Source organism: Callorhinus ursinus, unplaced genomic scaffold (assembly GCF_003265705.2).
Source record: "Callorhinus ursinus isolate GAN/ISIS: 27379988/994484 unplaced genomic scaffold, GSC_fseal_2.0 scaffold53, whole genome shotgun sequence".
NCBI classification, from domain to species: Eukaryota; Metazoa; Chordata; class Mammalia; order Carnivora; family Otariidae; genus Callorhinus; species Callorhinus ursinus.
The window spans coordinates 9300139-9324503 of NW_027397115.1; the positions used below are offsets into that span (position 1 = coordinate 9300139).

General features: G+C 44.3%; 2 protein-coding genes across 3 annotated transcripts in view; one reads left to right on the forward strand and one right to left on the reverse strand.

The window, feature by feature from the left end:
• STAU1 (staufen double-stranded RNA binding protein 1) overlaps positions 1–4453 on the forward strand; it is a 51248-nt gene extending 46795 nt beyond the window's left edge. Inside the window, 5 exon segments of the mRNA XM_073884011.1 lie at positions 415–490; positions 687–1006; positions 1615–1737; positions 2476–2561; positions 3143–4453. Of these exon segments, the coding sequence (XP_073740112.1) occupies positions 415–490; positions 687–1006; positions 1615–1737; positions 2476–2561; positions 3143–3158 (621 nt within the window). The 3' untranslated portion in view covers positions 3159–4453.
• Positions 4454–13796: 9343 nt separating this feature from the next.
• Positions 13797–24365, reverse strand: part of CSE1L (chromosome segregation 1 like) — a 42429-nt gene continuing 31860 nt past the window's right edge. For both annotated transcript variants that reach the window (XM_025853384.2, XM_025853385.2), the window contains 11 exons: positions 23876–24012; positions 22655–22758; positions 20980–21077; positions 19318–19468; positions 18964–19172; positions 18483–18580; positions 18296–18381; positions 17653–17734; positions 16308–16454; positions 15283–15514; positions 13797–14374 (listed from right to left, as the gene is read on the reverse strand). In XM_025853384.2, the coding sequence (XP_025709169.1) occupies positions 14285–14374; positions 15283–15514; positions 16308–16454; positions 17653–17734; positions 18296–18381; positions 18483–18580; positions 18964–19172; positions 19318–19468; positions 20980–21077; positions 22655–22758; positions 23876–24012 (1434 nt within the window). In that variant the 3' untranslated portion in view covers positions 13797–14284. The remainder of the gene's footprint in view (positions 14375–15282; positions 15515–16307; positions 16455–17652; positions 17735–18295; positions 18382–18482; positions 18581–18963; positions 19173–19317; positions 19469–20979; positions 21078–22654; positions 22759–23875; positions 24013–24365) is intronic.

Genomic DNA, 24365 nt, shown 5'->3' on the forward strand with positions numbered 1-24365 from the left:
CCAGAAAAGTCTTTGTTTAGCTTTCATCTAAAAGCTTCTTTTTCCCACCTTGGGGAAAGATCTAGCATCTCTGGCTCCCTCTGGTTAAACATTCCCCTGTTCTCCTGTGAGTGCTGAGCAGAGCTCGGCCCCCAGCTCAGGAGGATTGTTAGCCTCCTCTGGTAGAGGACAGGCCGTGGGGGCAGGAGTGGCTCTGGGGCGGGCAGGGGGGACGGTGGTGGGGGGCACAGGAGGCTGCTGGGCCTGTCGGCGTGGGGGTAGGGCTTCTCTGCCGATTACCTCTTTATATTTCAAAAGGTTACAAACCACAGATGAAAGCTGGTTGGAGTTTTTATAGTTTCAGAGAGTAAGAACTAATTTTGCGACAGTTTGATTTCCGCTCATGGCCTTTTTTTTTTTTTTTTCTTTTTTAAGACACCAATAAAAAAACCAGGGGATGGAAGAAAAGTAACCTTTTTTGAACCTGGCTCTGGGGATGAAAATGGGACTAGTAAGTGTGATGTTAATACTGTCTTGATCTGAATGTGAGTCTGGGCTTGGCGTGGCCCCTGGAACGACGAGCGGTGTTGAGCTCTGCGGCCCCCCTGAGCTGTCGTGTGCGCCGAGGGCGGGCCGGCGGGGTGGCAAAGGTCTTTCCTAGCAGCGCATGTGGCCTCGTGTTGATCTGTCTGCGTGTCCCTCCCTAGGCAATAAAGAGGATGAGTTTAGGATGCCTTATCTTAGTCATCAGCAGCTGCCCGCGGGGATTCTTCCCATGGTGCCCGAGGTTGCCCAGGCCGTAGGAGTCAGTCAAGGACACCACACCAAAGATTTCACCAGGGCAGCTCCGAATCCGGCCAAGGCCACGGTAACTGCCATGATAGCCCGTGAGTTGTTGTATGGGGGCACCTCGCCCACAGCCGAGACCATTTTAAAGAATAACATCTCTTCAGGCCACGTACCCCACGGACCTCTTACAAGACCCTCTGAGCAGCTGGACTATCTTTCCAGAGTCCAGGGATTCCAGGTAACTGTTAGGCCGGAGCTGTGTGGTCTAGACCTCAGTGCACTCATCTTTTTGGGGTTTCTCTCAGAAAATGAGCCTTGCACCTCGTTTATTAATTCCAGGTCTTTATGTGGAGGAAGGGTGGAGGGTACCTGGTGGTCCTGAGGCGGGTGGAGGGAGTTCGGGAAAGTATGGGACAGGCCTGTATGGTAACAGAATCACCTTGTCCTTTGCTAATAAATAAGCTTTTACAAAATCCAGGCCAACCATAGTAACAAAGCTTCTCATCTTAGTGATAGTTCTAGCAAGAATGGATTCAGTGTGCTGGCCCTTTCAGCCTAGCAGAAAAGAACATGGCTTCTTTCAGGCCAAGTGTTTGGTACCCCCCTTCCCCCCGACCAGGGTTTTTAGGTAAGACATCTAGGTTCCTGGAAGATTTTAGAAGCTGGGGCCTGGGTCTGCTGCCTGCAGCCCTTGGTACCCCCAGCTGCAGGCCCCCCTGACAGTCTGCTGACTGAGCAGGAGTCGTGTCAGGTTGAGGGCAGGAGAAAGAGGTGTCCTCTCCATTTGCTGGGCCCCTTGCGTATTCGCCGCTTCCCTACTTGGCCTCGGTTTTCTTTTCCCCTCAGGTTGAATACAAAGACTTCCCCAAAAACAACAAGAACGAGTTTGTATCTCTTATCAATTGCTCCTCTCAGCCACCTCTGATCAGCCACGGTATTGGAAAGGATGTGGAGTCCTGCCATGACATGGTATGTTCCCCAGTGCTCCTGGCTCCTGCCTGTTGCTGGCCTTGGACAGATAGGAGAAGGGTTCTCCCGGAGACTTGGGTGCTTTTAATAGATTTCATATTTTTGAAGATTTCTTCCTTAGTTTATTGATTTTTCATTGTTTATCAGAATTCATCAGCCTTAGACTCTCCTTCCCGTCCCGGTGCTCTTCCCCTCCCTGTGCTGGCCTGGGGGGTGGACTTGGATCCTGGACCGCCTCCACGCGCTGTGTCCATTCCTCTCCTCCCAGAACACAGACCACACACCCAAGTTTGGGCAGCTGTAGAAAGCCCCTTATTTTGGTCTCCGTTCAGGTGAAGCTACCGTTAATGAGAAGTACGAAACTGAGAAAAGGAATTGATTAATCTAGGTGAACTGTGGTGTATACGCCTGATGGACTATAATGCATCCATCAAATTAACGTATTCTAACAAGGGAACATGACGGGTTTCTGTTTTAAAGCAGGATACAAAATGTGTAGTCTAGTTACTATAAAGTTAAAAATATTAAAAGAAAATAAAATTAGCAGAGGTTGTGATTCAGTGAGGTAAACATGGATAATTTATTTTGTAATTTGTATTTCAAATTGAAAGTCCAAATATTAAGGGAAAGTCTGGTTTAGTGGGACTCCCTGTTTTGTCCCTCGCCGACCTGTTCAAACAGCGTCTTGCTGTGGCCCTGGGCGGCGGTCGTGCTGACTCTTCTTTTCGTCCCTGCTAGGCTGCACTGAACATCTTAAAGTTGCTCTCGGAGTTGGACCAACCGAGTACAGAGATGCCAAGAACGGGAAATGGACCAATGTCTGTGTGAGTGAGCTGATTTACTCGGAAAGGCAGTTCTATTCCTCATTTGCATTAAATTCAAACCGTCTGCTCAAAATAGTAAGACACTCCCCTTCTGTCACTTTCTGTCCCTTTCCCTGAAAGGTTTCCAGGTTGTGAGCAGAGCTCTACTTTCTTAAAAAAAATTAGAATAGGTAATACATACACAGGGTTCAGACCCCACAGTGATTTCCAGAGATGCTGGGTGGTCAGTCTTGGCCCCCCCCCCACGCAGCCCTCACCCGTGTCCCTCTCCCTGCCCCCAGCCACACATCACAATGGTTATTAGTTTCTTATGTATCTTTCCTGTGTGTTTCTTTATGCAAATGCAATCGTGTATTTCTTGCATTATTCCTTTTCTCCCGGAGATCCCATACTACACACTCCTTCTCCTCCTCACTTTTTTCACTTGACCGTGTATCCTGAGAAAACCGGAACCCCAGTGATCATAAACTGGTGCCTGTGCTGCTGGGCTTTAGTGTCTGATTTCTCCTCATTTTTAACATGGGTTAAGTTTTCTTACATTTCAAAACTGGCATCACTTTCATTTTTTTTCTTCCTTTAAGGTGTGGGAGGTGCTGAACCTTTTCTGGCCACCCCAACATATATACTGAAAATACTGAAACTGCTTTGAGAATTTGGAATTTCTGATACCTCCAGTGGGCTGAGAGACGTGCTGGGTAAAGAACCAGAGGCGGCAGTGGTGACGAAGACGGGAACACAAGGAGGCGGCCGTGGCTGCGCTCGCGGGTGCTGTTTTGTCCCCACACACGGGCAGCTGCTGGGGGGCACGGCGGGGCCTGCCGTGTGGCCCCGGACCCCTCGGTGCTTGGCTGTGGCCACTGCTGTTTGGGCTGTGTGAAGGAAACCGGGAACAGAGCACGACCCTTTCTCAGAGTGGCTCACTCAAACCCTTGGGACACACCCTGGACACCCATGCCGGGGAGCGGGGCCGTAGACCAGCCCCAGAGCCGAAAGCACCAGAGAAAATCAAATGCTTCCTACTCAGCGCCAACTAACCATTCTAGCGTGCTCTGGCCCCCGCCTCCGTGGCACCCGCACTGTCATCACCACTGCTTTCTCTCCCAAAAGAGATTACATATTCTTAGTTTTATTATTTTCATTTTGACTGAAATGACACTATATAAATTTTCATCTGAGAGTTTCTCAATTGTATCTAGTTACATAGCACAGTTTAGAAACTTGTCTGAGACTGACTCTATCAGTAATCCAATCAGCAAAGATCATATCCATGTGTATGTGGTTACACGTTTTGACTTTATTGGACTAACCCGGGACTGTTTCAGTGATGCAAACTGGGTGCCCTCCGGTTTAGCCGAAACAGTGCTGGACTTCTCAGAGTCCTTGATGAAGTCTCCCACGGTTGTATAAATTGGACAGTTTAGGAATTTTAAACTTTAATGATCATTTGGTTCCTTTTCTATTTTATTTTTGTTAATGCAACAGGACTTAAACAAATGAACTTTGATCTTTGTTTTAAAGATTATTAAAAAAAACTGTACATACATATGGCTCTTGAGGACACGTAGCTTTCACTACACTACAGGATATGGTCTCCACGTAGTACATATAAACCCGCAGATGGATTTCCTTGAGTGCTTTGTACTGTTGATTACATCTCCATGTAGGGCTGAAAAGAATGACCCATGTTTATCTCAGAAACTGTGTTGCTTTTGATGTTGTGTTACTGGGCACAGAAGCGTGTGCAGTTAAGGTCCTGCATATGGTCCAGATTAAAAGCACCGTAGCCTTGCGAGTTAAGTACCGCTTCAATTCATTGTTTACGCTGGAATTTTTTCTCCCCATGGAATGTAAGTAAAACTTAGTGTTTGTCACCAATAAATGGTAATACTAAATTTTTTTTTTGTTAATTTATTCTCAAATGCCACTACTGCTAGGTTGGTCCCCTCCCAACCTGCCTCCTACCCTTTTTTTAAGAAAGAAAAAAAAAACTTTGTAATGCTTGTGACTTCTGTTTGGGCAAAATTCTGAAGATCTGAAATAACTTTATATCAAACCATTGATCAATAAACAGATACTAATGAATTTTTGGTCCTTCTGAGCAGTAACTAAAGAAGTGAGAGCAGAGGTGAGTGAGGGTGTGGAAGTACAGCGTGGGGGCGCCCAGGCAAGGGGAGGTGCCTCTCCTCTGGACCGGACACTGTTATCCAAAGAATGAGCCCGAAGAGGAGAGAGACTTCTAACACTTCGAGTCTCCTCCCTTCCAGCGGGTGCTCTCACACTCGGAGTCGTCAAGGTGAGGCCCTGCGTTCAGGCCTGCGTTCACTCCTCAGAGTGGGCTGGTGGCTGTGTGGCTTGTGTTCTTGAAGGACAGTTCACGTTTATGAACCGGCCTGTGGGCTGGACTGTCAGAATGACAAAGTGGTCAGAAGGTTATGGAAAAGTGCTCGGCAACAGAAGGGAGTTCAACAACATTGCAGGGATAAAAGCAGTGAAAGGAAAAACATTCTCCCTTCCCCAGTTCTGGAGTCAGCCATTTATTCTGGTTCCCTTTAGTGACGAGAGCATCTAAAAACCAGGGTGTGGGGGGGCGGGTGCCTGGCTGGGCTCAGTCCACAGAGCATGTGACACTTGATCTGGGAGCTGTGAGTTTGAGCCCCACGCCAGGCATAAAAGATTACTTAAAGAGAAAAGAAAAAGAAACCACCAAGGTCTGGGCACTCAGAGCACCCACTGCTATTTTTCTAGGCCTTCTGAACAGATGGCGAATAAACAGATATACAGGCATGCGTGCATGCGTGCCCATGTGTACACACATTCGTCTGGTTAGCGTATGTGTATTTGGAAGCCCTGCGTTTATACTGCTACCAGCACCCTGGGGTTCTTCACAGCCCTTCTCTGTTTTTAGTACCTTCCCCAATACTGAGATTGTAGGCAATCTCCCGGCCTCGCCAGCCACCTCCTCCCCACTTGACACCTGCCACTTCTGCCCGGCGTTCTCACGGGCGTGTAGGAGGCGAGCTGCCTCTGCCCAGCACGCTGCCTGCCCCCTGCTTTACTGCGTCCCTGTGGGCAACCTCCACGCTGCAAAAGGGCAATGGGAGAGGTGGGTGCAGCCTCTGAAGTAAATCACAACTTCTAGTTGGCTGTTTGGCCCTGAATGCCAGAACTCCAGAGAGGGAAAGTTTCCCCTTGATCTCAAGGATGGTGTATGGATTTCCAGGTTTCTCGGAAAGGCTGGTTTTCAAAGGTGATACATCTTTGGCTGTTTTGGAAAGATGTCCTTGAACGTTCATAGACTAAACTCTCACACCAGTCTGGCCTCTGGGAAGGCCTGCTGCCATCTCCTGCTGCGAGGATTCCCTGCAGTACGCCGTGCCCCCGGCCCCGGTCTCAACAGGCTTGAACAGAGCTGCCTGGGAAGGGAATCTGCACCGTGTTTCATGCTGGTATGCTCGCTCAGTTACAAGAACCTTAGAGCCAAAACAAGGTCCCCCACCCTGGGGACAATCCGTGCGGTCCTGGGTTCTGCAGTGCAGGCAGAAAAGGAGACAGGAAGGCGCCCGAGGTGGGTCTGAAATAATCAAAGGTGCTTTGGGTCAGCCACGAGAAGACTGTGGGTCTTAGGATTTGTGGAGTGTCGATCCCCAGAGAGAGGCTCTTGTGGCCCTTGGGACAGGCTTGGGTCTCTCGCTCACCCACAGTGTGTGTGTGTGGACGTTATGTCTTGACTCTGTAAAATGCCTCATCAAAGGGAGTTTTTTTTTTTTTTTTTTTTAAGATTTTTATTTATTTGAGAGAGGGAGAGAGAGAGAATGAGCAGGGGAAGGAGCAGAGGCAGGGGGAGCAGCAGACTCTCCACTGAGCAGGGAGCCCGACGTGGGACTCGATCCCGGGACTCCAGGATCATGACCTGAGCCGAAGGCAGTCGCTCAACCAACTGAGCCACCCAGGCGCCCTCAAAGGGAGATTTTAAGGAGTAAAGATTTCCCCAGAGCTGGTTGTTTTGTTGGTTTTGAAAGGCCTTCTTGAGCCACAGGAATATGACCTACAGTTCTTAAAAAAAAGTGTCCCTTCTGACACTGGGTTTCCTTCCCCCGCTCACCACGCTGACGTGCGTAGCTTTGCAGGGTGAATGCCTAGTGACAGCCGCCTTGGCCTGGATCCCCAGTCCCCTTAGGGAGGGAGCCGGCTACTGGCGCGGCCTGTGGGCAGGGCATCTACATTCCCAAGAAGCAGCGTGCTGCCACCTGCTGTGAGCTCAGTAGAACAGGACCCTGGGGTGCAAACCCCCAGACAGGGACGCGAAGCTTTTGTTTGCTGGCATGTAGTTTAACACTGGAAACTTCCATCACTACCATCTCTGGCTTAAGGGTTTAGATGTCTGTATGCCCATAAAAAGACAAATTTACTTGAAATTTCCAAATCCATAAATGGATTTTTTAAGCACCTGAGCATTGGGGGCAGGAAGTTAGCTGGTTTTCCTCAATAGGTTTTCAAAAGAAATGTGGGTTCTTCTGAGAGGCAGTGGCTAACTCAGCTGGGGGCAAGGGGGTTTCGATTCATGAAAGCAGCACAACTGTTTTCTTGGACCTTCTTGTCCCTCTATATACTTGCAGTGCTGTGTTTAATGGATACAGAGGGTGTATATATGGAATATGTGAAACTGTAAATGTGAAAGCACCTTATTCTAATTAGACTTATTTGTAATTTAAATGGCATCCACATTTTATCAGCAAAATTATGTACAATTTAGGAAATTTGTACTACTTTGCTTACTAGCCCAAGTTTAATTTTAAGATTTTAGAGTGAGCACACGTGCACACATGCAGGAGCAGAGGGAGAATCTTTAAGCAGACTCCCTGCTGAGCATAGAACCTGATCTCATGACCCTGAAATCATGACCTGAGCTGAAATCAAGAGTCGGCCACTTAACTGACTGGGCCACCCAAGTGTGCCCCCCACCCCGCCAGTTTAATTTTTTAAAAAATATTTCCTTTGGGGGTGTCTGGCTGGCTCAGTTGATGGAGCTTGTGGCTCTTGATCTCGGGGTTGAGTTCAAGCCCCCAGGTTGGGTGTAGAGATTAAAAATCTTTCAAATAAAAAAAATCATCTCCTTCATAGTGTTCCCAAAGGTATTCATTAAAACTTTTTTTTTTTAAAAGATTTTATTTATTTGACAGAGACACAGCCAGAGAGGGAACACAAGCAGGGGGAGTGGCAGAGGGAGAAGCAGGCTTCCTGCCGAGCAGGGAGCCCGATGTGGGGCTCGATCCCAGGACCCTGGGATCATGACCTGAGCCGAAGGCAGTCAACGACTGAGCCACCCGGGCGTCCCCATCAAAACCTACTTTGATGGACATACCCACTAGGCCTGCAATGACAATGCAGTCTTTAGTGGGTTTGTTTTTGTTTAAAAGTAAATCGAGAGGTGCCTGGGTATCTCAGTCAGTTAAGTGTCTGCCTTTGGCTCAGGTCATGATCTCAGGATCCTTGGACCAAGTCCCACATAGGTCTCCCTGCTCAGCAGGGATGGGGGAGGAGTCTGATTCTCCCTCTCCTTCTGTCTCCTGCTCACGCTTTGTCTCAAATAAAATCCTAAAAAGAAAAACTTGTTAAAAAAGTAAACTGAACATTTTGAAAGTTACCTCCAGACCCTCCATCTTACTTTTTTTCCATCCCCTTTCACACATGGTGTTTTGTTTTTAAGATTTTTATGTATTTGTCAGTGCAAACACAAGCGGGGGGTGGGGGGGTGGGCGGCAGAGGGAGAAGCAGCTCCCCGCTGAGCAAGGAGCCTGATGAGGGACTTGATCCCAGGACCCTGGGATCATGACCTGAGCCGAAGGCGGACAACCAACTGAGCCACCCAGGCGCCCCACCACACATGCTGCTTTTTCCGATCAGATGTGCAGTGCGTGTGTAATGGTGCTGTTACAAAGCTGAGCAGGGCCCAGGAGCAGGCAGGATCAGCTAGGCCAGAACATGCCGCACAGAAGCCCGTGGGCTCCGCTCAGCCTCAGCTCATCACGGATATCCCCACTTAGGCTGTGGCAAGAGCAGCAGTGAGTCTCCCTCTGACCTTTGACATTGCTGAGCATGGACAGATTAGTGAGCAGGTGGTCCCGTTCTGGAATGAGGACCTATCCGAATCCTGTCATTATTCAGACTGTATTCTTCTGTGGTATCTGCCTTTTTAATCACGTATTTCCTCTGGCTGCCAAAAAGACCTCCCTAAGAAACGGCCAGAGATTTTCTAGGGCTTGGAAGCCCCTTGGTCCTTTTGTTGTTCTGTGCCAATATCTGCTGGAGATCTGTGGCCGCAGTGTCCTGTAAGCTGAGCCTGTGCTCCCCGGTTTGGGAGGTCATGCCTGAAACTTCTCTGGGCCCTAATAGGACCCTCTTGTCTGGCTGGCTCCTTGGACTCAAGGTCAAGAGCAGTGTAAACGTGCTTGGACGGTGATAAGGAAACCAGAACGGTGCAGACCTCCCCTAGCCTAGAGGAGGGGGACATGCTGGTTTTTGGCTGAGTTTGGGGAGTTAGGGTCTAGAGGGTTTGTTGGCAACAGTCTGTTCCCTGAAAGCCCCAACTCTGAGATGGTGTGCCAACCTTTGTCATCGCTCGCCTTGGCCAGGTAACGCCTGCCTGAGGGAGCAGTATGGTAGAGGGTAGACACCCATGTGGATGAGGCTTCTGTGCTGTGAAGAGATCACCTCCTGAAGGAACGAGGTGCTGTACTGTAGGTGGACAAATGTCTACACTTGGCAGAGGAGCCGGTTGGAGGCCTCCTCAGAGGGCAAGGCAGTGTGCCAAACTAGACGGCTGTGTGACGGCCGTGTGACGGCCGTGTGAGCTCGTAACAAGCGCAGCTGCCATCAGTCCTGACCTGTCACCGCTTTGCTGAGACCTCAAATGATTTCACCTCTCTGTGCCTGTTTTTCTGTAACCTAGAAACTCACCTCTCTCACACCGCTAAGACAGTATGTGTCAGTAGCTCCTCAGGGCACCTGGTGTTGGAAGTGCTTCGTACCTACCTCCTGGTGTTCTTACTGCCAGACACGGAAGCCGGCTGCTCCCGGTCCGCCCTCCGGGCCTGCCACTCAGGGCTGATGGAGGGGACTTTGCCCGATTCCATGCTGGAGATGTCCAGGCCTAACCTTGCTTGTTTTGTCCTATCTAGCTCTCACGTCTCCCCACTGGGATGCAAGCCCCAGGCCACTGCAAGTCTCCCAGGAAAAACTGTAGTGACAGAGTCCATGAGAACAAGAATTTGTGTCTCTCTGCGCTGGAACTGTAGGGAGTGGTTGAGTTTTGGAAGAGGTCCACTGAAGCCCGTGGCTCCTAGTGGGCCCTGACTTTGTCTCCCTTTGTGCAAAACCAGAGCTGTTAATTGCACATCCATTAGTTCTGAGGCCATGAAGCTTTAGAGCACTGCTCCCCAGCAGGGCGCACAGCTCTACCAGGTCCGTGGGTCTCTTCGATCGATTCACTTTTACTTCACTTTATCCTAGTCACTGCCCACCAACTTAAGCGCTGAGCATCCTCTCACGTGGCGGAGGGCTGTTAAAAGGTTGCTGGGTCCCATTCCAGGGTTTGTGGTGTAGTAGGTATGGAACTCAAGAACACGTATTTCTCATATTTCTAATTTCCTAGGTGATGCTGTGGTAATTTGAGAACCACTGTCCTATGCAGTCACATTGCTAGTGGGCTTCTTGTAATATAGAACACAGAACTGTAGGTGATAGCCGTTCCTTCTGAGAGCATCACAAATGCTGTGGATCATGCTGAGAAACGCTGCCTTTGAATTAAACAGAGGGCACCTCTGCTCCCCTGGAAGACTGCTGTGCATGCTCAGAGCCAGTCCGTCCTTGGGACTGAAGGGAGTTTCCTGCGGAGGATCAGAGCCAAGGGTGAGGTGTTCACGCGGCTGGGGGTTTGGGGCGCACAACCTGCGGCAGTCGGCCCAAGTCTGCCGCCCCCACCCTGCCGCTCCTCGGGAGGGTCTTGCAGCCTCTCTGTCCGGGATGCTCAGCGGGCACCACAGTAGCAACTTCTTCCCTCCTTCTAGCCTGAAATTTGTAGTCCTGACAGAGGCGGCTCTCTCCCTCCATTTGGGATCTCACCAGTGGGGCTGCCGGCCTTCCTGAGACACTCAGCCTGCTCTGTGAGGGGCAGGACCTGGTGGATGCTGGGCTCTACCTCCCTTTGCCCTGTGGACCCGCCTGGGAGACAGATCAGGAGGTCTTCTCAGCTGTTTGCTGCAGAAACCCAGCTACCTGGGAGCAGTCATCACATCCCCTCTAGGCTCAGAAGGGTTGACCCTAACTTCTCACGAGGAGATGGACCTTTTTCCGGTGCAAGGTAAATATGCTGCTTTTCTCCTAATGTTTCCCGCTTCCCCATTAAATGGTCTCCTTTTTGCAAAACTGACCTGCCTATTGTGGCTCTTTCTTCATATGGACAGTGCTTCCCTACTGCCACATTTTTCTCTCACATCGTCTAATTGAGAAGGGAGAAAACCCAGAAATAGGTAAATGACTTCATTAGTTTATGACTGCCTTCTCCAGCCACAGGTGAGCATTTCCAAAACAGCCTTTACCACCCATTATGCAACAACCCCCCAGGGCCAGTGTGTTCCTGTAGCTGTAACCAGGGCTCCTTAGGTCTTTTGGAGAATCCACTAGAAATGACCTCAAGTTATTTTCAATGGGTCCATGAAGCTCCTTTGCCCTATAAAAGAGCAGCCCCTCAGCATACCCCAGGATGGCCCAAGGGCCAGTCTTGCAGTCACACATCTGGGCCAAACAGTACTCAAGTACGGATTCTCACTTTCTCCCCTTTCAAAGAGACCTACTTTATCTAAAGCCCAGCAGACAGGGACTACTGCACAGGACGGAGCACCCTGTCCTGTGACCCTGGAGTTACCTTATCACTGATACTAAGGAGCCAAGAAACAGTGGCCAAAGTAGAAGATAAAAAGAATAAAAAAATGTCATTACTGGGGGGAAAAGAAAGAAGAGAACCACCTAGGAGGATACAGGAAGTGTGACCTTGATTTTTATTTTTCGTAGCAGGGAGGGTGATCTGCCAGTGGAGGAGACGAAGAACTAAAGGCCTAAAGGCCCCAGGAGCTGAAAACCGGAAGGCAGGCTGCCACTCTGTGACCACGCTGTGTAAGCGCCGGATTAAACCCAAACTGGGTACAGCACAGAAGTGTGGGGGGAGCTGTGCCACAGCAACTGGCCTGAAGCTTTCCACAGGGCAGGTGCTTAGTAATCCCACCGTCAGGAAAGAGAGAGACTCACGTATAAAGAATGTTCACTTCAAGAGTTTATCATTTCCAACAGTGGTTATAATTATTGTTAAATGTTTAAAAAGCATATCAAATCATAAATGATCTCAACTGTTAGAGGGAAAAGCCAAAATATTTGAAGGTAGGTTTCTGTGTTTACCAAGTTTCCAACAAAGAAAATACATTTATATCAGAAATGTTATTTTCTAAAAATCAAGCTGTTAAAAGGGGAGATGTGCTCAAACAGAAAGAATCTGTGGATGCAGCAGGAGGCTCTCATGAGGAACTCTGCAGGTTAGATACATTTCTCCCCTGTGTCTAAAACTACCCTGAGCTGGGACTCTTCTGGAAAGTCTTCCCCCTCCCACCCCAGGAACCACACCACCACTGGTAAAATAGGACGGTGTTCTGCAGTGCTCAGTGACAAACCCTTCCTTCCAAGGCAACCCCTGCCCTGCGCTTGCCCCCAAGCCCACCCTAAACAATCAAACAGCTGCTTTTACTTATTAGTACTTAACTCTGCATATGTTCTCTGCTTAAAGTATGTCTTTTTTACATCTTACAACCATCCTGAAGGTGATTTTTCTCATTTTTCAGAAGAAATCAAAGTGGAGAGGCTGAGTCATTTGCTGAAGGTCATACATGTCACGCGCAGAGTAATTCAAACCCAGGTTGGCCCAATCTCAAAGTATGAATCCAACTCTTTAGATCCAGAAAGAATTGGCATCACCACTGAGAAAGTCACTAAGACCTGTCAGAAACTCACTACATACCAGCTCTTAAAATCTTTAAAAGCTAGGTAAACTAAGATGATGGAATGAGAAACTTCCATTTAAAGCATTTTTAAACATGAGAATTAATGATCTGTGCCAGAGTAAAGGATAGGAAAGGTATCAGTCTTTCTGTTCAGAAACTATTTTAAAAGGCACATTTACAAAGACAAATCACCTTCTAGTTGTTTTAAGAAGGAAAAAATTCACAACCTGCTCAGTCCTCCGAGGCTAAGATGCTGAAGCAAGGGTTCTCTGCAACAGAATGTGCCGTGTGTTTACCTGACTGTTCACCAAGAGCTCTACCTGATCGTTGCCAGACAGGTGCTCTCGGAGCTTACGTAATAAGCAGCAAACATAAGTCATCACCACCGACTGTTTTCCACTACAGATTTTTTACCTGTATTAAATTATACTTCAAAAGTAGATCCCAGTAATATCTCAATATCCTGCCAGTGACCACTTAAATAGTGATATATGATTTAATGCTTCCATTACTATGTCAAGACAAACAAAAATGAGTAGACTGATACAACACTTAGACTGATTAAGCTGGAGGGTTTCTCTTGCCAACACTACAAAAACAGCATGTGAAGAAAAAACATTCAAGTCAGGTGCCTGAATTTTGAGAGAGATCACTGATGTGTGCAGAATGAGATTTCAATTTAATCTGCACTGAACGGACAATTCCAGCAGAAGTAAACTATGCCTCTCAATTGAGATAGTCTGATTACTCCTTAAAAACCAGCTGTTCTAGAACCTGCCCAGGCAGCCTTGTTTGCTAGCATATACCCACTCTCATGGCTCATCCTAGACCTCAGGCTGTACTCTGAAAAGTTCCAAGTAACTGCCAATTTGCAGATAAGACAGACACTCTCAAAAAGGGCAAATGTCTACGCTTTCTAATGTACTCAACAGCCTTGTGAAGCCAGGAAGGGCATCTCTCCCCAATCCACAGAGGGAACCATCCGGCCCAGAGTTCATGCTGCCACCTAGAAATGGGTCCAGAAAAGTTCTAATAGATAAGCCCCAAACCTTCATTAATGTTCCCTTTTCCCTGGTAAGGAAAGACTGAGTTTGAATTTCAATTATTTAAAGAAATTCATTATAGTAGTATTAGCACCAAAAACCTGTCTTTAAGATATTCTTAGACACGTATTTGAGGGCTTTTTAAAAAAAAAAAAAAACTTCGGATTAGATTTAAAACTATGAAATGTGCATTTCTTGGCAAGTTACACCAGTGATTCTTTACTTATTCACATTTCCAATAAAAGCTTATGGAAACAGACAAAAATACAAAAGAGAGAAACACAAATGGCAATGCCTCAAAACAATTTAGTAACAGAAAAAAGTCTCCACGCTCAGTGTCCATCAGAATTTTAAAGTTATCCCAACAACAGTGCAAATGCTCAACTCATGATCATATACTGAACTAATACTTGTCCCTGGAAGCTGCAAACTGGAAAGTCACCCACTTCTATTCATGATCACACAAACCACCTAATTTGCTCAAGGTTCAGCTTAAAGCAACATTTAATATTCTTTACAAGATGGAATTTGTGACAAGTTCAAAAGAAAAACTTGCTTTAATGCAGCTGTGCTCAGACGTCTATGTGATTTCCTCAGAAACCACTGTTGGCTTAGCCAATCTGGAAAACGCAGTTCAAAGCAGTGTCACACTGGCCGCCTGAAGGTAGCCTTGGAGATACTGGAGCGCTTCCGCATTGAGGCTGGTGCTCACCATCGAGGGAACCTACAATAGATGGGAAACATGCCGGTCCTTGGAGATCTTAATAAACCAACACAAGCCCCATCTTCTCCAGAACTGCCATGTCTTGGGAAGGGCAATCCATCACCAGTGACTCTTGCAGAGATTCTCAAGGATCTCAATTGCTTTACACCTTCAGAACTGGATAGGTCTAAAAAGCAGATCCATAAGGAATTACTGCTGTTCAGTGTGGTAGTGGCATTGTGGGGATTAAAAAAAAAAGTCCTTATTGGTGAGCAATGCATAATTAAGGACATATAGGTGAAATGACATCATGCCCAAGACGAAACACATGCAACAAGAATGGCAGAATACTGGTACTTTTTGAAGGTCTATATGTGAAGGTTCATTATGCTATTTCTATGTGTTTGACGTTCTCCATAATAAAACATTGAAAAATATACATTTTCTCTGATAATCTAGAAGACTCTGTAAAAGGTGCTGGATAATGCAACTCTACAGCCATTATGTTTACTCCATGATCCAATATTTGAGTATGTTGCAGTTTAAAAAAAAAAATGCCTACATTTTAATAGAATGATTTCAATCTGGGAAATAAATACATTTCTATTCAAAGGGTTTTAGAGTGCCTTGGCTGGCTCAGTTGGAGCCAGCGACTCTAGATCTTGGGAGTTTTAAGTACAAGCCTCATGTCAGGTGTAGAGATTACTTAAATAAATAAATAAAATTTAAAAAGTGTGTGGGGGATGTGTGAGCGGGTTTTATCCCCCGCTTTGTCCTTATTCCAAAAGTCATTTGCTTAAAATCTACTTCTAGCACATCATTCTAATGAAAGAAAATTAAGGCCTAACTACAGGCACCAGCATAACTACTACCTTCTGGCCTTCCCAGAAAGGGGTCCATTAGTCAGAGTTCTTGGACAACACACTTACCCTTCCTGGACAGGCAGTAGACAGCTTGTGAAGTGACTGTGCCAGGTGAATTTTGGGATTGTTCACCATCTGACCTACAGGATCATGCTCTTTTTTCCCCGCAAATGCCAACTGTGAGAAGGCGGTCTGATACCCTGGTGTATCTTCTATGTCAATAAAATGTTCTTCATCAGGAATGGTATCATCTTCAGGTAACTCAAAAAGGCCAATCAGAGACTGTAATAAAGGAGTCCTGGATTTGAAGCAAGCAAGCAGACAAAAGATTAAGTGAATACTTCTGAAGATCTAAACAAAGAGCAGCAATTCCTCAGAGACACAAATCATAGAGGCACAGTCTCAAGAGCTGCAAGGGACCTTTGAAATGGGATGGACATCAGTTCTTACAGCTATCCTCCAAAACCACTCTTAACTTCTTTTTGGCCACAGCACGCCAATTTCCCTTTTGGAAACTACTCCATCCCCAGAACTGTCCAGCTGGCTGTGTGACCCACTGTGTCACATGTGACTGAAGCCATGTGACTGAAGCCAAACCAGAGATTCACTACTGCCAGAAGTTAGTTAGAAGAAATAGGCCTCGAATCATCAGATCCTTTTCTGGAAGAAGGTGCCTGAGTGAACCCAAAATGAGGCAAGGTTCCTGAGAGCAAGAGGTCTAGAAAAGCCAGGAATACCAGTCATGGAGCACAAGCACATAAGACCCTCTTTTAGCCCTATTCAATTTCTCCACTTGAAGATTTAAGCCAACTAGTTGAGTGTCATCATAAACATTCCTAGAGATCATGTAGACCAGCGACTTTCACCAGATTCTCAAAGGGGGCACATGAACCCCCTACAATAAAGTTAAGAATCAGGAAACATCTTTCTAGACCCAGAAGGACCCACAAGTCCTGTCTTGGATCTGATGGTTGCTAGTGGAGAACCTGAGATCAGAACCCAATTCTCAGCCCTCGGGAGAATAAGCTTGTTTAGTTTTGCAGTCATAAGGGAAGGAAGCTGTAATTCCCAGAGTTTGGAGCACTACTTACCATAGCTTGGTATACTCTGTGTCCATCATTGGGGGACATTCTGTTAGTAATTTCGTTATGCCAACCGCACAAATCTTTTTCTCTACGTTTCCAGATACTTTCTGAATTTCAGGAATAATGATTTTTTCCAAAACCATTCCAAACATTCTATTAAAATAAAATATTAGACTATCACTATAATTAAACTGTGAAATGCTTAGATGTTATTTACACTGACTCCTTAGGAATATAATAAAGTCCAAAATAATAGGGCTACTATTTTTGGTCAACTGAATGGCAGAGACCTAGAGATGACAAAGCAAAAATGAAACCTCAAACTTTGGCCCTGTGGCCAAGCGCTGCCAACAACTTCTGTGAAATACTAAAGTCTGTGCTCATGTGGAATCTTCAAAACCACTTTTCTATCACCTTTTTTTTAATTACTCAAGAAATCTTTGAAAAATTAGAAATAATAAAGAGAAAGAAGAAAAAGAATTACCCATCACCCCACTATCCAGTAATAACTAGTTTTAACATTACTGGATTATAAACTTCCCAACTTCCTATACTTACGTACCTATAAGGATATAAGTGTTAATGGCTATATTATAAAAATTATTTAGCCACCAATCTAAATGTTGTTGCAAACATCCTAAGAGCAATACCAAATGATGTAAAATCCTCAGTTTCTACTTCACTAAAATTACCTGAAGTGGAAATAGTGGATATCAAAGATACTGGACATTTTTAATACTCTAGGTATTATTTTTTGCTTTATAGAAAGATCATACCAGTTTACCCACTAGCAGTTAATGAAACTGATTTCCTCACAAATCTCTACAGCTGAAAAGCATATTTTCTGGTACTACTTTTTCAGGCTAATTCATTTTTTTCATCTCAATCTGGAATTTTTTTGATATAATACCAATACGGGGATCTCACTTGAGTTTTTTTCTCCAAATTGTTCTCTATCATTTCTTTCTATCCTTCCTTTCCCTATGAAATGGGAGATACCATCTAACTACATTCTTTGTATGTACACTAAGTAAAAAGCAAAGACTTTCATCTGAAAAATCACACTACTGGCCTTAAAGGCAGGCTCCTGGAGACACAACCCCAACCATCCAGAACCACATAGAACACCGGCTGTGTAGAAGGCGGGGGCGGGAGTTAGAAAAATGTTTGCAGGGATTTTCTTCTTTGCAACTCAATAGTCCTAAGAATATTTTCAAAACCAGAAAGATACTGTAGCTCCACCAAGAACTGTAAAACCATCTATAAAATAGAAATACTGGTTTGTGCTAAAAGAGGTCAATTTTTTTCGCTTTAAAAAACAAAATACAGTAAGTAATAAAAACAAACTTACTTTGGTTGTATGCCATCAAATATTTCTTGCAGTGCCAGCGCCCCATATTTTATGCAATACAAATTAATAAAGACTAAGAAGCCTGTTGAAAGGAAATGCAGAATATCAATACAGAGGCCTCAGTGCACTAAACAAGTGATTCAGCACAAGTCTGCCACGTCAAATAGTCATAATTATTAAAACCAATGGGTAACTTTGGGATCAATATTCCCTTTATTATACAATTAACATATAGTACAGACAAAAAATATTTTGATATCTAAACTCAGAAACTAACCTTTGGAACACAATATATTTGAAAGTGACTTAATATTTGGAGAATACAAACATCTTAAAATATTTTATAGAATTAAAACTGATAAAACGTTTATATGTAACCATAAAGGCTAAGGGTTTTAGCTACTTTCCTTCATTATTTCTGTAAGAAGGGCCAAACGATTTTATTTTTTTTTTAATATTTTATTTATTTGACAGAAAGAGCGAGCATAAGACAGGGGGAGAGGCAGAGAGAGAGGGAGAAGCAGGCTCCCCACCAAACAGGGAGCCCAATGTGGGGCTCGATCCCAGTACCCTGGGATCATGACCCTAGCCAAAGGCAGACACTCAACCGACTGAGCCACTTGGGCGCCCCAATTTTACTTACTCTTGATAAACTTTGTTGTTTTGGAATTCTGAAGTCTTTGGAATAGTAGAATGAAGATTTGCTTCCTGTACTGATCAACTGACTCACTAAAGAAGTGAATGAAACCAACAATGTATCAAGTCAGCATCTTCTGAGTACCCAACAGTCTTTGAGTAATCTATACAGTGAGGGTTCTACTCATACTCACGGAGGCATGTGCTCTATTATACTGTTTAGAAGATAAAAACCTTGGTGGTCATTGGCTTTGGATGCAATTAGCTTCTGGAAGACACCTAATAACCCAGGCTACAACAAATTAGATCAAATAATATTCCGTTAAAGAGGCAAGGATTAACTGTTCCAAAAGTTACACTTTAAGCAGGTGATGTTTTGGAAAACGGTGCATGCTATAATAATTAGCGTTTTTGCTTTTGTTCCTACTTCTGAAGTGTAGAGAGAAAATATCCCATCACAATAAGCCTTAAAGTTCTTGAAATTAACCTATTTGGCTCTATTTTTTTATTTCCTACCATGGAGATAATTAAAGGATACCTAATTGTAGCAAAATATACATTAATATTTTCTAGTAACCACTTTGTTACATTTAAGAATTTTTAAAACTCTGCCATCCTCAGTTTCTCTCTGCTACCTTACAAAATGACAGTGACATCAAAATAAATCCCACTCACAATTTTGTCAGCCGCAGCACTTGCTATCGTGTTTGAACCGCGTTCTAAGAACGCTTGGAGAAGCCTCACTAGAGCAGGGATATTTCCTGTTCTTTCCCAAAGCACTGGCTGAAGGAGATGAGGAAATAAGGCCATATAAGAAGACGGGATATCATTTTTGTGTGTTTCCAGAAGCAAAGACATCACTTGAAAGACGTATGGAATAAATTCTGTTGATAAAAGTAAAAACAGAGCTGTCAGCTTCATAACTAATGGCTCCCACAAAAAGGCACATACCTCACAGGCAGGTTCCATTTTATTAGCCACTTTAATAGTTTTATTCAGTAAGAAAGAAAATAACTCCTTTTAACTTACCTTGTACATCATTTTGTAAAATTTCAGTAAACACGAGAAACAAAGCCTCCTCAAAATTTACAACAGCAGCAGGGTTAGCTTTACAAGTTATTCTTATGGACAAACATATTGCTTCAAACATGTAGTGATTAAAGTGAGGTTTGCTTGGGTTCTGAAATTAAAAACAGAAAGCTTACCACTCTCCAATAATCCAAGTGACTATAGTAAATATCTAAAATAAAACACACACACCAATCCCTTCTAAAACACATTGAGAGGCCATCTTTTAAAAAAATCAGTACTAAAAAAAAAAAAAACCTCAATTACACTTGCCTACATACATGTTAAAGTTTTATATGGACTTTAAAATTCAGAAAATAAAACAATATTCACTAATGCCTATTTCTTTGTATTTTTTTTAATGGGCAAAAGTCCACTATGAAAAATAAGTCAAGTCACAGGAAGAGGACTCCACGAGCTTCAGTGTTCCCAGTGCTATAAGGAACTTGTCTGAAAGCCACGTGCTCTCCCAGAGCCAACCCTGTAAGCAGTGCTGGAAGAAACGAGCAGGGACAGGTATGACCAGGCTGTGCCTCTAGACTTGTGTGGGACCTTAGGCAAGCCTTAACCTCTATGGGTCTCAATGTCTGTACCTCCAGAGTGACACTCCTTTCTATCAGTGGTTTTCAATTTTTAAAGCAACATAACCCTATTTTCCATCAAACAAAGTCCTTCTTGGAAGGCTACCATATGAAGTTGATGAACTTAGAAGTTTGGGGTGGGGGACAGCAGAAGACCCAAGGTCTCTTCTCTTCTCAATCCCCCAAGGCCCAAAGCAGTCCAACACCCTTACCAGAACTCAGTGGGAAAATGATGACTGTTCTCCAAAGTCCCTGTAATAGTTCTATACATTTATTTCCTTTCCGTAGAGTAATTAGGAACAGGCATCTCAAAAAGAATTTTGGCATGGGGTGCCTGGGTGGCTCAGTCGTTAAGCGTCTGCCTTCGGCTCAGGTCATGATCCCAGGGTCCTGGGATTGGGCCCCGCCATCGGGCTCTCTGCTCTGCGGGAAGCCTGCTTCTCCCTCTCCCACTCCCCCTGCTTGTGGTCCCTCTCTCGCTGTGTCTCTCTCTGTCAAATAAATAAATAAAATCTTAAAAAAAAAAAAAAAGAATTTTGGTAGCCTTAAGCGGACTTTTATTTTCTAAATCTTAGTATTAATAAATATGAAATCAAAATATCTATAAAATTTTTGATCAAAGGAATGGACTTTACTTGGGGCAAATTAGAGTAAAGGAGCCAAGACACAAGGGACTACATTTTATAAAAGTCTGAGTAGCCTTTTTTTTGTCCACTTGGTACAGAGCCTGCTTTCCTCCACCTAAGATCATTTCAGATCAATTATCTGTACTTTTTCAATTGTAGTCAATGAAACATGTTACTTTTTAAATGAGAATTCAAATGAAACATTTTAAAGTTTCTGGACCTACACTTACAAAGGCAAGTGCTGTAATGTCTCCAATTTAATACCTCCCCACACTTTTAAAAGGTACTTAACTGTTGGTCAGGAAGAATCCAGAGAACTTTTCCTAAGCCTGACCCACTGCCAGAGAGTTCTGAGGCTCAAACAGTTTGAAGCGTAAGTTAAAAAGCAACCACACTCTTACAACTGGTCTTGTTACCTTACTAACAGCTAAAAGCTTCTGTGTAAGCTGAGTGATGAGGGTGGGGATGTAGGGGATTATGGCTTCTTGTAGGAGGGAAAAACTTCTCATGATAGCTGTAAAATATAAAAAGAGCAAGAACAGTTAAAATTCACAAAAAAACAGTGATTATGAAAAAAAAAGTCCACAGACTCACCAACAAAATTTTAAGACCCTTAAGCAACCCCCAGATAGCTCCCTATAAACAATCTAAATATCCTTTCCTTTCAAAATTATGCCAAGGACTGATAACAAAATTTAGCTACTTTCAGAAAGCCTAAGGCTTAAAAGAAAAAAGGGACAGTAAGAAATAATAAGTGACTAAAGAGGCAAACACTGAGCAGGAGGAAGGGGTAGAATGACAGGAGAAGGGGAAGGGGGGCAGTAGGTGGAAGACAGTACAGTTTCCAGTCTCTTCACTTAGAAAATCAATGGCAGGTAATGTTTAGCCCTAGCCTAATGGACACATCACAGCCTACCAAAAACTGAGAGAAGACCATCTGTTCATCTCCCTCCAAAAAGAGAGATTAGGAGCCCAAGAAAAATCTAAAAATACACATAAAGCTATGGAGGGTCCACACTATAAGAATACTGCTCATTAAGAGATGCCTAAAAACATTTGGCATGGAAGATAGATACATTATTAAGCTAAAAATGTACATAATTGTTTCTTCACAAGTAGAACAGATGTTTACCAAGTACAGCAGCTACTATGTATCAGGCGCAGAGGATAGAAAGTTATCCTCTGTTGCCCCCTAAACTTGACCAGGTTTCTTCTCCCTGAGCCAGACTCACCTTCCAGCTAGCTAACCACTGCGTATCCCTCACTCCCTAGAGAAAACTGTCCCCAGAGGATGGATCAGTGCCCCACCTCTGGGCTGGCACAGTCTGCTGACTCATCCAACAGTACTACTGAGAAGGTATGCATCCGGGTGCTCTCGCACACCCTAGGAACACAGTAATGAGACTACACGCCAGTTAACCTCACAGAAACAGACATTAAACAACAGCAGTCACGCATCACCACTGGGAGAAGTACGGTGCTGAAAACACAAATACATACCTAGATACACTCTTATCCACACATATAAACACATGTACACACAGATATACAACATACCCCAGGGGGCCTGACCCACCATCAGGGACAGTTTGTTTGAAAAGCTAGGCTGCTGGAATGCAACAGTGACTGAGTCAGAGCGGTCACCAAGACGCTCTCCTCGTGGGCGTCAGTGGGCAGGGGCCGACAGCCGCCTGTGTTCTAGGCAGTAGCTCTGCGGAGGCAGGATGCGTGTGCAGCCCAGCAAGAGCACCCGGGCTTCACGCCAAGACCTAGCCTAGCATCTAGCATGCCATCAACAAATGTCTCATCTGATCTCTGCCCTCAAGAAAGTCAATCTAGGTAAAGAAAAAGGGAGTTTGCTACTTTTTCTTTAACAAGAGGAGCTCTATATCAAACTAGGGTAAATTTTTTTCTGAAAATACCACTAAGTATAAACAAAAGATTTTCCATTTAAAAATATCTAAACCTACCTAATGCTTAGCCCACCGTATCTGGTTCATAGACTACGTAACCTGAAGTACAACTCAGAGCATTCACTCCTATAATTGGAGATGGGGTTCTTATAGTCTGTACACCAGGGAAACGGCCTACCTTTCATAATATATTCATTTTCTGAAGAGCCAGGAAGTGTGAGAGCTTTGAAAAGGTTTGTTAGCAGAATCTCAACAAACGGTGCGATTTCTGAGGCTGTAAAGCTATAGATGAAAAAACAGCTTTCAGTCACTGCCAACTCTTGAGCTGATCACTCTGGAATACCCATGGGCAACCACTAAATCACACATCTTGGCATAAAAGCTAGCCATCTCCCACCACTGACAATCAACAGACAGCTTAGGAAAGTAACTGTTTACATGTGTTCATGTGAAATTCCTAAAAAGGCACATCTGGGATCAAACACAAACCAAAATCCAGGCAAACCTGACATCTAAAGCTGTTCAGGTCACCCCTGGGTCATACCTATCATCACCGAGAACAGAGCTCAGACTCTCAGGGTCTCAGTCATCTGCTTTTCCTGGAGCAGGTGCATAAACTCTGCACTGAGTTCTGGGCCTGAAGACAGGTACTGGTTTGACTCACCTCAAAGGATGTCCTTTCAACCCTTAATTGGCTCTAAGAATATCTGCACTTCAAGTTCTTGAAGAAGAAAAGAACCTATAACTGTTTTCCATCTCTTACCCAAAGCTCAGTTTCAAGAAATAAAACTGCTGAAGAATGGCCTGAAAGACACGCAGACCGTCCATTCCTCTACATTTTCTCCTTGGCTCAGGCCAGAGAACTACTGTCTGGGACCCTAGGGAATTTATTTTCACTCAGTTGTGTCCCATCTCCACACAGGATAATAATGCAAAAACGGCCACATAAAACAAGTTGCAAGAACACTCCCTTAATGAAGGCCCATTTCTGAGTTGCCTTCTGAGTAACTGTTTAATTTTAACCTAAAGGACACTGAAAATTTTAACTTACCAAGTTGCCCCCTATGCCTTTGTTCCAAGGAGACAGCACACAAATTTCAGGAGTTTCCTTAACTCCTGTACAGGATCCTTGGACATACATTTCTTTTTAGAATCTCACCCCATTATTTTCCTTTGCTCCAATTTCCTACTTAACTTTTTGTCATAATGTATCTATTTTTAGCATACGACCTCATCCTTTTGGACTGAGACAGAATAATTAAATGAGGGAAAAGTACACATTTATTTTTCAAACTACTAATGTCATTATGAATATAGTCAAGGAAGAACTTTGACCAGCACAGAACAGTTCCCCACCCTAAGCTGAAAAAATAGAAATTGTTTAGAATCAAATACTTACAGAGTGGTGTTGTTAGGCCCTCTCATGGTAAACAGCCTCTCAAGAGCATGTGCTGCATAAGTATGAACAACAATACTTTCAGCTTGAAGGTGATTAATCAAGAGAGGAATAGAGACTAAAAGATGTTCTTTTGGTACCTGAAAACCACAATAATATGCATGCTTTAAGTCAATGATGCAACCTTAGAAGGGCTTGCTGATTCTGGAAAGTGTGTTTTTTTCAGCTGTTACAATGGGAGACGATATGGATGAGAAATCAAAACTTCTACCTCCACGTAATGGCTCAATTCACATTCACAATTCTCTTTCTCTGAGCATTAAACTATGGTTAGAGGAAAATCTTGCAGATAAAAACACACATCATAAAATAGTAGTATAATGGACAAGCAAACTAAGATTTCATTAATATTAAGAACTACACTTTTCACTAGCAGGTATTCTTGGAAAAGTCATTTAAGCTGTCTGTGCCTCATTTTCTCTTCTAAAAAAAA